This window comes from Amphiprion ocellaris, chromosome 4 (genome assembly GCF_022539595.1).
Source record: "Amphiprion ocellaris isolate individual 3 ecotype Okinawa chromosome 4, ASM2253959v1, whole genome shotgun sequence".
Lineage (NCBI taxonomy): Eukaryota > Metazoa > Chordata > Actinopteri > Pomacentridae > Amphiprion > Amphiprion ocellaris.
The window spans coordinates 18,737,649-18,751,256 of NC_072769.1; the positions used below are offsets into that span (position 1 = coordinate 18,737,649).

Sequence of the window (13,608 nt, forward strand, 5' to 3'; positions counted from 1 at the left end):
TCAGGAATTTCAGGTTGTTCATAATGTTTTCTAAAAAAAAACAATTCCTTAAATGTGAACATTTTCAGAATGTGCTTTTTTGCACTAAAAGAAAGGGAAAAATCTGGAATTGTGATTATTAATAGGTTATTATGCTTTGATTTTACTGGTCCAGTCCACTTGAGGTCAAATTGTCCTGAATGTGGCCCCTGAACTAAAATTAGTTTGACACCCCTGCGCTAAGGGGACAGTGGCAAGAAAAAAAAATCATCTTCAGTAAGATTTTTAGTATTGGATTTGCAGAAAGATGAAAGGTGGAAAGGATGCATTGTCAAAACAACTACTACTGCTGAGAATAAAGCTTACATGGGAGCCAACCCTCCTGTCTCAGGCTAATACTGCTGTATCTGTTTACATTTCCCTACATGAGCAGTCATTGGTTATTCATAAGGTGTAATATTTTGCGCAGGTTGAGAGAATTTAGGGCCAAAGAGAGTTATTCACTCACTGATGTCAGCAAGCCTTACAAAGTCCAGCCAAAGAGCCAGAGTACACAGTGAATCATAAGAAAACATCAAGTGCAATTTATACACTGACTCATCTGCCATTTGATTTCTTTTCCCCCGCAGTGAAACATCCACTTGGCAGTCCTAACAAATTTCAGGAACCTTTCATGGAGAATCTGCAGAGGCCGGGCGAAACATCGAAAAAGGACAGAGGGCATCGAAGGACTGACCCTTCACAACACAAAGGTAGAGCATTGTGTCTGTACCACACTATACTGTGGTTATAATAGACACACGAATTCTAAAATCTTCATTCCACACATAATCTGTCCACTCTCCTCAGATATGGCACACACAAGATCTTCATCTCCACCAGAGAACGGGCCGCGGCCTTCCACAGAAAAGCTAAAAAGCCATCCTCGAACTGAGAAGTCATGCAACCATTCGAGCAGAGCATCTCAGGAGCCACATGGTGCACAGAGTGGTGGACACAGCCGGAGGACCAACACCTCCCCCAGTCGCCACGATCAGGATGAACAATGGGACAAAGCTGGGAATGGAGGAAGCCGCGGCAAGTCAAAGTCCACTTGGAGACCCATCCGGGAGGTGTTAAATGTCGACATGGTGCTGAACGAACTGGAGCAGCGCCGCCAGCAGCAACACGACAGCCCGCGGTGGAGCAAGACCTCATCCCAGGAAAGAACGCACGCTGAGCAAAGCCGAGACCGAGAACGGGACTACGGGCGAACCAGAGAAGATCGGAAGCAGAAGTGTTTAATGACGATTTATGAGGACGAGCAGCGGCAGGAGACGGAGAGCCACAGCTCGGTGGAGTCGGAGAGCAGGACCAGCCAGCAGAGAGGCAGCAGGCTGAAGGGAGGCCCCAAGACTCTGCTGCGTAGCGACACCTGGACCATTCAGAGGACAGAGTCTGGATATGAGAGCAGCGATAGACTCAGCAGTGGCTCCACCAATCCCGACTCACCGGGGGTCGATGGCTTTGCTGTGAAAGACCAGAGATCAACACCAGAGGCACAGTTGCAAAGGTAATTCAATTAAATTTTAAATTCAGTTTTATTAAAAGCCACAGATTCACAACATATGTCATCTCACAGCACTTGGCATAATAAGGTACGGAGGTTACAAATTATAAACAGAGAACAGAATACCCAACAATCCAAAGCTGGCTTTGGATTCCCTATGAATAGCGACGGGAAGGAACGATAGAACCCCTAGAATAGGGAAGGGAAAAAACAACCTCCAACAGGGCAGGTGGCCATCTGCCTCGACCAGTAGGATGAAAGTGGGGATAGTAGGAGGTGACATCAGCGGCTGCAGATCAGAGACGTGTAGCTCTAGATCCAGAGACATCCGCGGATGGTAAGAAGGTAATTCTTCAATGGGTTTCTGTACAAAGACAAACAGGAGATGTAGCGATCGTAAAACAGTGGTTTTGTCTGCAGCACCTCACCTTGGTAAAACACAGTAGCCTATTTATGAGCTATGATCGTGTATCACACTGATGCAGGCACAAAAAATATGTGAGTGAGAACAAGGATACGAAGTCAGTTATTACGACACATGTACACTACCGTTTAAAAGTTTGGGGTCACTTAGAAATGTCCTTATTTTTGAAAGAAAAGCATTTTTTTTCAGTGAAGATAACTTTGAATTAATCAGAAATCCAGTCTAGACATTGTTAATGTGGTAAATGACTATTCTAACTGGAAACGGCTGATTTTTAATGGAATATCTCCATAGGGATACAGAGGAACATTTCCAGCAACCATCACTCCTGTGTTCTAATGCTACATTGTGGTAGCTAATGGTGTTGAAAGGCTAACTGATGATTAGAAAACCCTTGTGCAATTATGTTAGCACATGAATAAAAGTGTGAAATTGCCTGGGTGACCCCAAACTTTTGAACGGTAGTGTGCATTGACTAGAATGGCAGCTACAGCAGCTATTATTTTCATGTATTTCTGGGTTCCATCAGTTTGTTAATCTGAGATTCAGTATGAGTAATGATGCACCTCAGGTAAAGAAAACAGGCCAAAGGACAAATCACTTAGTGAATCGTTCCCAGCAGTGCCAGTGTTCTGACCACCATGTCACCGGGGAATATTGTCAGAAAGAGGAAGTTGCCAAATCTGAAGTTGCGGTTTCTGCTTTTAGCAAAGCATCTCTGATGTTTATCTCACTTGGACATGCGTCATCACTCAGAAATACTTTTGATTTCCTTGGAAACTAGGATAAACTTGGGCGGAAAATGACACACTGCTCGTTCCCATGACTCCACCTTTAAATTGCTTGTACTGTGTATAGTCTCAGTGCATCAGGAAGGCAGCTGAAACTGCGCTTTTGATAAAAAAAACTTTAATAATATGTGGTTTGAGCAGTTTCATAAGTAAAATTCTTCCCCAATCGACCATGGCATTTCTTGTGACCTTCATGCCCTGTACAGCTACAGCTGTCATTTGGAGGTGCAACGACAACAATCTTGCAAGTTTATTGTATGTCACACTGTCTAAGATGGGTCTGAATAAAAATGTGTTCCCAATCTGTCAGACTACTCAGTGTCAGCCGGTGCTCAACAGTGTGACATGAATCAAAATCCGAGGTGACGTCAGACTGTGGGGTGAATGGAGGGTTAACTGCAGCATTACAATGTAAATAGGAGAGTCTATGAGAGCAGAGGTGTGTCATCAACTTGTGTTATCAATTAGCACCTCTCCACCAGTTTTTCTTCTATGTTACAGTCAGACTTTTTTTCTCTTTCGTCTGCATCGTTTCAGCTTCTTTATGTTCCATGGATGTATTAAGACAGCGAGATACAGCTGTGCCTTAGTCTTTCTGCTAATTTTAGCAGTCTTTACGCACAGTATTGCATCGACAACAATCCCCATTAGAAAAGAAATATCTTTAAAATGGTCGACAAGACACTTCCAGTCGAATTTTACTCTTATGAAGATTTTTCATCCATGGAGGATTCATATTTGTAACATTGTCAGAGAGCTAAGAAAATAGATTTTTTATCGTGTCATCCCAGTGTACAGTCTGAGAGCGCAGGTGAGGCCAGCAGGGGAAACACTAATGAACATGTGCAGTGAGCCACTGAAGCAAGGCTGGAACCTAGAAAACATTTTTGGCTTTGCTCATAACAAGCAGTTTTTATTCATGTGACTGTCTGCTGTCTTGGAGTCTGGTTCGTTTGATACTTCCATGGTGTGCACATGTATGTTATAGCAGCAGTCACCCTGACAATTGGGTCCTAAAGTTGTTGTTGTTCTCGATCGCTGAGGTTCTGTGGTGACAGTTTTGACAATTTGTGTCTCAGACAGCCCCAAATTGCACAGTGTAAATAGGCCTTTAGTTGGCCAGTTTATGATAAATGTGTGTTTTTGTTAAATAATCTCGGATTTTTAAGCAGTTGCTCCAAATGGTTGATTACATACTTTACATGTCTGCATATATTTGGTGAAAATACATGCAAGAAGAACGGGTACCAGGGATATTAGAGTACCTTATTATCATTTACACTACCAGTCAAAAGTTTGACACACCTTCTCATTCAATGGTTTTTATTTAATGAATTTCTATGCTGTAGGTTAATACCGAAGACATCAAAACTATAAAATAATACATATGGAATTATGTTGTGAACAAAAAAGTGTTAATCTTCAGTATTAATCTACAATGTAGAAAATAATCTAAAATAGAAAAGCACTTAGAGAGTGCAGTACTCCACCAAGGCTGCTCAGTCGTTGTATCATTTCCGACGGATGAAATCTTTAAAAAAAAAAAAAAACATGGATCCAGACTATAAGCCACATCACTGCCAAAATCTAATCAAATGGTCCTTGTGTCATTTCTGACCTTTCCTGAAAATTTCATCCAAATCTGTTTGTCCGTTTTTGAGTAATGTTACAGACAGACAGACAAACCAACGGCGATCATCACGTAACTCCGCTGAGGCTCCACCTCCTTGGCGGAATAATGATTAGAAAGCATTGAATGACAAGGAGTGTCCAAACTTTTGACTGGTAGTGTATTCCTAACACAAACAGGATGCACAACTAAGTATCCAAATTCTAGTTCAGATTTAATGAAAATCTTTAAAGTAATCATGCTTTAAATTCATTAAAGGAGGCTTAATATTAACAGATCTCAGGTACACTGTGTCAGCTAATAGACATGGTTCTAAACAAAACAACAGTAAATTACATAGCTGAGGCAAATCCAGTTACACAAGAGCAGACAGTGAATTTAAAAATGCTTTTGTTTGTGATATTCTGTCTGTGTTGTCCTGGGATCCTGTGCATTATTTCAGCATTTAAATTTGTTGCTATATTAGCTATTTAAAAAAAAAACTTTCTGGAAAGCATGCTTAATGTTGATTGTTTCTTTACAGCCAGCTGCATCAAAAAGGAGGCGATGCAAAACCAAGTATAATGTCCTCACCATCACACAACGGTAAGTTCTGAGATTAAAGAGCTTGATCAGGTTTTTCTGACACCGGTAAAGTCTTAGCTGGTGGTAGTAAATGCCACAAACTGCAGCTTATTATTAGTAATAAGTTGAGTTAATTTATGGTTTGCATTATGTAGCAGCCCGACTCTGTGTAGGAAGCAAATTTAGTAATTAACCCCTGGAAACAAACTCACATCAAGTCTATTTTAGGAACACAAAGTATGTGTTTAAAAAAAGAATGAGTCATAAAAGAAGCAGAAGGATAAAATAAGACACCAACAAAAGAAAGGCGATGGTAGCAGGAAAAAAAAGAATGTTGTCTGTGGATTTGATATGTAAATGCAAGATTTCCACCCTTGGGTGTTTGAACAGCTTTCTTTCAGTACAAAATGTGTTAAATATTCATGCATACCCTACAGCTGTTTAACTTTCCAGACATCATGTTCTTTCTTTCTTTCTTTCTTTCTTTCTTTCTTTCTTTTTTGTGTACGAGTAGTTGAACATTGATTAACGTTGGGGTTGATTTCTGAGCTTAGACTGTCTTATTTAACCTCGTCACCCAGTCAGCCCTGCGCAGGCATTAATCTGATGATAATCCCACAAAGCTCATTCAGATAGCACAGCTGGACGCGGCTTCTGGCATTGTCATGAATATCTTTCTGTTGCATGCAGTACTTTGAGTGTGCTGCACTTGATACTTTATCCAGGCTATGTGCATCTGGAGCCAGTGTTTCCAACCAACAGCTAAAGCTTTTATCCTTGCATGGACCTCTCCAGGGCAACGGCAAAGAAAAAAATAACACATCTATTTTTAAAGGGAAGGAATTCAGCGCCACACTGCCTCTCGCTGCGTTGGTGCACGGAGTGAGCATGCTGGCTGGTTTATCCAGTTGTGGCAAAGTCTAGTGAGATTAGCTCTCTGGTGCTGCCATCTTGTGTCCTCAGAGGACAATAGCTTCTCCATCAGACATGTAGATGATTTAGTTTCTCCCACATTTTCTAAGTTTCTAAGAGAGGGCCAAGTCTGAACCATGGCCCCTCTCCATCAGTTTTTGACCAATAGGATTGTATCACATTGCATAAATATACACTGTACACTATACCTCATCCATTCCTGGGAAGATGCCTACAGATTAACATTTTGTTGACAGTAGTCCTCTGAAGAGTCCTTGATATCAAACTATTTTAGCATTGCAGAATGAACAGTTTGAACTGAGAGAAGTTGCTGGTCTTGTGTCTCAAAAAACAAACACGCTCAACACTCCTTTTTTTATAGCTTTTTTTTATTGTGTGCATGTGTGCATTCCTAGTTAATGTTTATTGAAGAAGATTAGGCTCTGGTATTAATCTTGCAATTCAGAGAAAGAATTATCTGAGTCCTGAGATTAAAGGCTGAAATTTACATTTTAGCAGAAATCCATGTTCATTCTTAGGATTTCTTATAATAATAACCCCAAGCTCAAAGAAAAAAATAATAGATCAGTCCGAGTGCGTCAATGTTTTTTTTTTCCACAGTCCTTCCTCCTATTCTTTCTTATGCCAGATTTGTTAATATCCTTGGGAATTTTTATTACTCTGCCAGGGAACACGACGGAGTTATGTGACCATCGGCGTATGTGTGTCCGTCTGTTAGTCTGTCTGTTAGCAACATTACTCAAAAACAGAATAATGGATTTGGATGAAATTTTCAGGGAAGGTCAGAAATGACACAAGGACCAAGTGATTAGATTTTGGCAGTGATGCAGCTTATAGTCTAGATAGCGGCACAGCATCACTGTAACTATGACAGCAAGTGAACACTTCGCCAGCTGCCTGCTGACGATCACATGATTGCGATCCTACTTCAAATCTACCACTGCAGGGGCTTCATTGATTCATTGGGGCTTGTCTGTTGGAAATCATGCAATGACTGAGCAGCCTTGGCGGAGTCCTGCACTCTCTGAGTGCTTTTCTTGTTTCTTGTCACCAGCTTTTGTTGTACCAATCACAGAATGTTAATAGTTCCAACAGAGCAGACTTTTTTAATACTCTGATTGTATTTAGTTTTTCTCTTTGTTTTGATCCACTTCATATTCTGTTTTTTAGGTAAACATCAACCCAAACCTCAGGGAAAGAACCACGACCAAGTTTCACATTCACATCTAAAGGGCAGTCCAAGTTCACGGTAGAGTTCTTTATCATAATTTATATATGAATTGTTTCAGTAATTGAAGGGTAATTCCACTTCATTCCATTCATCGACACACACCATATTGTTTGCATGCTTGAGGGTGACTTTGACGACAGTTATACTGCCCCCCAAGGAAACTCAAAAAGCTATAGCGGTTTACCCATGGAATACATTGAAAATGAGTCATTTCACAGTGATGGTACACTGTATTCATCCAAACTGGCATAATCAGATAAGAGGCTAAATCAAATGGAAGAAGACATACAAAAGATTGAGCCAGAAAGGAAACAGGACAGTCTTGAAAGATGGAATCCTTCAGAATAAGACAATCTTCCTGTGGTCACGACTCTTCACAGATAAACTTAAGCTGTATCTAGTGAGACTTAGAAGAATAATTTTGTTCACAGCTATGACCAAAAAATATTTTCTACTCTCCTTGAAACTTTTATATTACCCCCCGAAAATCAAGTGAAAAATTAACCAAGGCTGGCTATACCAAATGATCAGCTCTGAGATGATGAGAAAAGAAAAATTGCAATGGGATCTGAGATGAAAATTTGAATTTGTGTAACATATCTAAAAATAAAAAGAATGCTATGTGCCAGAGACATAATAAGGCAGCCAGCAAGTTGCCCCACACCTAGATCTTGGATACTCAGAAAATCACAGGAAGCTTGCACTGTGTCCTCCTCATGGGCATTGTTTGAAGGATGTCCTTGTTTCCTTGATACTGATACAATGGAGCTGGAATAAAACATTAGTATGATGCAGTCATGGGTAAAAGTTTACATACACTTGTAAAGACCACTCATATCGTGGCAGTCTTGAGTTCCCAGTGACCGCTATGACTCAACATTTTCCATGATGTAATTTTTGAAACATGCGTCTTTCTCACAACAAAACAGTCCTGCATTTTGGAGCTTTCGTAGATTCATCATAGGTCTTCAAAGATGCTTCAGATCCCAAAATCAGCTGTGCAACCAACTGTTTTTTAGTATAAAGTGACCACAATGACCAGAAATATGTTTTCAGGAGAAAAGATGAGGCCTTTAACCCCAAGTACACCAAACTTACAGATCAAGCATGGTGGTGGCATTATTATTGCTATGGGGCTGTTTTGCTGCCAGTGGAACTGGGGCTTTACATAAATTAAATGGGAAAAATGAAGAAGATTACCTCCACATTCTTCAGGAAAAGCAAAAATTATCAGCCAGAAGATTGCTGTTGGACATAGTTGGGGGTTCAAACAAGACAATGACCCCAAACACACATCAGAAATGGTACAGAAATGGCTAAATCAGGCTAGAAATTAAGATTTTAGACTGGTCTTTCCAAAGTCCTGACTTAAACCCCATCAAGAATATTTGGACTGTGATGAAGAAAGAAGTCAGTGTTAGAAAGCCAATTAATTTAGTTGAACTGCACCAATTCTGTCAAGAGGAGTCAAAGATACAACCAGAAGCTTATGAATGGCTACCAAAAGTACCTAATTGAGGTGAAAATGACCAAAGGACACTTAATCAAATGTTAGATTTGCTGTATGTATATTTTTGACTCAGCAGATCTAATCATAATTCCAAAAGACCAAAATGCGGAATTGTTTTTTGTGACAAAGATACAATGGGTTTCAGTGATTCCTTTATAGATTAAGAGTTTTAGGAGTTACTTGACTGCCCATATCATGATTCAAGACTGCCATGATATAATGTACATGGTGTTTACAAGTGTATGTAAACATTTGTTAACGACTGTAATATAGAGCCACGGCTATGATAAAGTCACTGAAAAAAAACTGAAACTGCCATTTAAGAATATATTATATACACTACCGTTCAAAACTTTGGGTCACTTAGAAATGTCCTCATTTTTGAAAGAAAAGCATTTTTTTTTTCAATGAAGACAACATTCAATTATTCAGAAATCCAGTCTAGACTTTGTTAATGTAGTAAATGACATTTCCAGCTGGAAACGGATAATTATTAATGGAATATCTACATAGAGGTACAGAGGAACATTTCCAGCAACCATCACTCCTGTGTTCTAATGCTACATTGTGTTAGCTAATGGTGTTGAAAGGCTAATTGATGATTAGAAAACTCTTGTGCAGTTACGTTAGCACATGAATGAAAGTGTGAGTTTTCATAGAAAACATCAAATTGTCTGGGTGACCCCAAACTTTTGAAGGGTAATGTACATGAATTTATGTATTTCCATAATATTTCAGTGATCATCTTCATCCTATTTTTTTCTTAGACGGAAATCAAAGAACATTTCTAGCACCTCCAGAAAAGCAGCGTCTTCAGAGAGAAACTCTTCTGGTTCAGATAACAGGCCGAGTGAGCAACAGGAGCTGACAAATTGTAGAGGGCACACTGGAGAAAGTACAACCCTGAGGCACATTACAAAAACCAGCAGCTCAGAATGGAACAGCTCCGATGACCTCGCTCTCTCTGAACCCGAGGACAAAGAAAGCACTTACCTCTCCAGTAACAGCGAGACCGGCGCCTCCGATTCCCAGTGTCCCCACATAGCCCCGCCATACCATCCTCCCAGCAACGTGACTGCAGAGCCTCTCCAGCTGAACAACCAGCGTCAGCTCGGTACGACAGGGTCGCCTCACCTTCGACCTGCCCAACGGATTTCGTCTCACCAGGGCGAAACAAGTCACGCGGCGTTTCGTCCCAGGATGCTTCAAGAAACTTTCCCATCAAGCCCTCGTCTTTCGTCCACATCCTATGTTAGTCCTCACAGGAAGCCTGACATGTCGGGCCTCCGAACCTTCTCAGATGCAAGCTCCAAGTCGGGCTCTGACCCGGAGAGGAGTACCCCGTCATCGTGTGAAAGTGAGGAAAGACTAACTGGGTGCAGAGTGGAACAGGCAGTGCCGGCTCAAGAGGTTTCTCTGACAACATACTTTAATGTGGATAACTGTATGACGGAAACATACCGTCTCAAGTACCACAACCAGAGGCCTCTTGTCCTCTCTGCCACGGTGCCACGGACAGTGATTGCGAGTGAGCGGAGAGATAATAGCCACACACTCCCTAGTGACACACACTCACAAGACGTGCCAAAAGCCAGACCTGAAACAAGTAAGCCTCTGTAGAAACACTTTAAGTTATTGGAAAGGACTAGAATGACAATATCCAGTTGTTGCCTTTGTTGGTGTGTGAGTCTGCGCACAGGGAACTGCCATGAAATGCATTTTTAACAAGACTGTTCTCTTATTGTTTCTTTACAGGCCATAATAGCAATAAACCCACTGCAAAATGGAACCCAGTGACAGCCAAAGGACTGGATGAACGTGGTTTTTTATGAGTGTTACTTGGTAAGTTTTGTTTACACGGATGGACAGTATTAACTGGATGCCAAAGAGTTTACAGAATGGAAATATGTTCAGAAGCCCTGACATCTTCAAACTGAGCGGAGCTTATTTATGCAAGCTTGTCACATAAGTAAAACCCATTTCTAAATGCTGTTATGAATTGTTTGACGGATTATCAACGATCACATATATCTTCCATTGTCCAGCGGTACTGGTGCGAGAAGATTTAGTCCGAAATCTGTTTTTCAGTTTGCACAACGGGTGTTTGGAGAATTCTTTTTATCACCTTAAGACAAGGTTCAAATGTTTATTTTTTTATTTGTGCAATAGTACTGCAGAGTTGCTGCAGAACGGCAGATGAAAATCTATATTTAAGGTCAGGCGTGAGAGATTACGACGAGCCACAGGAGATGCTGTGATCTGTACAGTAATTCTACAGACATGAGTGAATGGAGTGTGATGACAAATCACAGCATGTTGACATGAACAGATATGTTAAAGATAGTTTATCAGATTATGATGTCATTCTACACAGTACAATAAAATCAAAGGTTTGCCTCATCAACAGCAGGTTGAAGGTAGTTCATTTAATTACACCTACTAAAGGAGTAAGATTGGAGACGTGTTTCATTAATATCCGGGCAGCTTAATGACTTTATGCACATGGGGGACTTTAGGTCCCCGAAGAACAGACACTGCAACAAATACTTCAGTTTTATTGCTGGTTAGTTTCAAGCGTTATCATTTATCAGTTCTTTCACAACATTTATGTGTTAATGAATGACTGCGGGCTGCCCCGTATCAGTCAGCCAACTTTGCTGTAAAAATCCTTCGACAAAGATTCTAGTTTGTTCAGTTTCCCTTAAAAACTAAAGCAAATTTAATGCAATTTGTCAAAAATGTGTAACATGGTTTATCAAAGTGTGATTTTGCATGATGGGGCAGCCCTCAGCCTATTCAGCAGGTCGCTCTACGATCATGCAGCCTTGTGTTTTCTACCTTCAACTGTGCTGGTTCTTGTAATCTTTTTTTGTTGTAACTCACAGTGATGTCAAACTGTATTTTTTCCAGTCTTCCTCCTTAAGTGGACAGATTTAAACAAGTCTGTATTTGCAGGTATTTCCGTACTGATGCCAATGTAATTGATATACCTATTTGACATTATTACTAACCATACAACGCAACACACAAGTATTCTTGTTCATAAGAATAATGTTCTGAAACCTGCATGTGGCCTTTACAACATCATACTAGCTGTGTGTACAGCAAAAGCATGAGCATGAAAATACTGGACTGTGAGTCCAACAAACATAACATTCTATTGGATTTTATGTAATTGTAATAAAATAAATTAATCAAATAGCAATTTGTAATCAAGATTGATTTGGAAACTTTTTTTTTAGCATTTAAATGTGGTTCTCTTCTCTTGCTTACATATAAATATGTCCATTTTAAGTAGAAACATATGATGCAAACAGTCCAAGATGTACTATGCATTCACTGCAAATTACTTCAATGCAGATTTGGGTGTTTTTTAAAAGTCTGTACAGTGCACATCTGACATTCCCAAGAAATAAAAAAATCCTGTTGCTTCATTTCCAAATATTAATCACAATTTTTTTGTTTTATTTTCTGCTCATTAGATTGGCAAGTCTTTCCCTAAACAAGCCGCCACTTCTACAAATGTTTCCACTTTTCGTTTTATCTCAGTAACCTTTGTCCGGGTGTTTCTCAACTCCTCTCACTGAGCACATCTAGTCACTAAATCTGCCGTGTATGTGTGCCGTGTTTGTGCTGTCTGGCACCAAAGGATAGATTTATCTGTGTGTGTAATCACACCTACCCTAGTAATGTGAGCATCTATTTGCATTTCACACGGTTTATTCATTGACACTTTTTCAATTCTAGAAGAAAAAAAGATCTATATAACAGAGCTATTGAGAATTTACTTAATGTACACACCTGAAATATACTAGACTGCCTTTAAATAGGTTGATTGTGCTGTAGTAATTATAAATCACCGTTATTTTAAAATATGTGATACATTCACTGAATATATACAATATAAATTATTGACTAAGATGAAGCTCAGTCCAAGTATATTAACCAGATTACCTTAATGTTGTCTCATCTGCAAAGTGTTTTGTTGTGGGGTTGTTTTTTTTGTTTTTTTTTTTTACACATAACTAATGCTTATATCATTTATTTACTGCATTTTCCTGTTATTTACGTTCTTCATCTGTAAAATAGGAATTCTTTTGTTTTGTTTCTGAACATTGTGTCTTCACTTGTATCGATAGTGCCTTGACATTTTCAGTGGAACATGTTTTTTTTTTTTTTTGAGTGAGCCACGTTTAGGGAATGAAGGAGACGAATGGAAGGGGAACAGAGTATGTGATGAAAAACTTTTGGAATATGCCATGCTAACAGTGACGTGTCGGAGGCCCAGGTCTAGCGATCCTAAAATCTCCTTACAGACTTGAAAGCTACAATTTAAATCAGAAGAGTTTGATTCGCTCATGTGTGGAACCTAAGAAAACCTGTGCTTTTAAGCCGCGAGTGCATCCCACCTCCTCCGCCTCGGTGCTGAACCTCAACGTCTAGTAACTCTGCAAGATTTTTTCCAAAGCTTCACTAGTGTGTGTGTTTGCGGCTTGCACTCATTGCCTGCAGGCTTTATGTGTTCTACAGGCCTGTTTTTCTCCTGTGTCCCATGTCACAGTTGGCATTGCATCAATCCAGATCCTTTATCGTGTGCTAAACATACAGGGACAGAACGTAATCACACTGTATTGCATCAACACCCCGAGAACAAAAGAGAACTTTCCACATTATGTCACTGATTTCATCTGATAAGTTCCAGGCTGATGTGGCCTGATGTGCCGGACCTGTACGCCTCACTCAATCCTACTGTCATACCTCTGTGGTTTTTTTGGCCTGACGTTACTGCTGAAATGAGTTGTTTGACGTTTCAGTGAATGCTTCATGACATGTGTAAGTACAGATCAATTTAAAGAAACATGTACAATCTGTCTACACTTTATATTTTTGTAGATAATATATATTTATTTTTATTCATTGTTGAATAAAGTTTCAATTACTGTATCACTCTCAAATCAGTCACTTATGTTTAACTTGAGTTTCTCTGAAAATGATTG

The 13,608-nt window shown here is 39.9% G+C and overlaps 1 protein-coding gene across 2 annotated transcripts in view; it reads left to right on the forward strand.

Annotated features, from left to right (window-relative positions):
* Window positions 1-13,555, forward strand: part of usp53b (ubiquitin specific peptidase 53b) — a 29,744-nt gene extending 16,189 nt beyond the window's left edge. For both annotated transcript variants that reach the window (XM_023280356.3, XM_023280357.3), the window contains exons 12-17: window positions 609-731; window positions 829-1,531; window positions 4,897-4,958; window positions 7,041-7,119; window positions 9,379-10,217; window positions 10,367-13,555. In XM_023280356.3, coding sequence (XP_023136124.2) covers window positions 609-731; window positions 829-1,531; window positions 4,897-4,958; window positions 7,041-7,119; window positions 9,379-10,217; window positions 10,367-10,443 — 1,883 coding nt within the window. In that variant the 3' untranslated portion in view covers window positions 10,444-13,555. The remainder of the gene's footprint in view (window positions 1-608; window positions 732-828; window positions 1,532-4,896; window positions 4,959-7,040; window positions 7,120-9,378; window positions 10,218-10,366) is intronic.
* The last annotated feature ends 53 nt before the right edge of the window (window positions 13,556-13,608 follow it).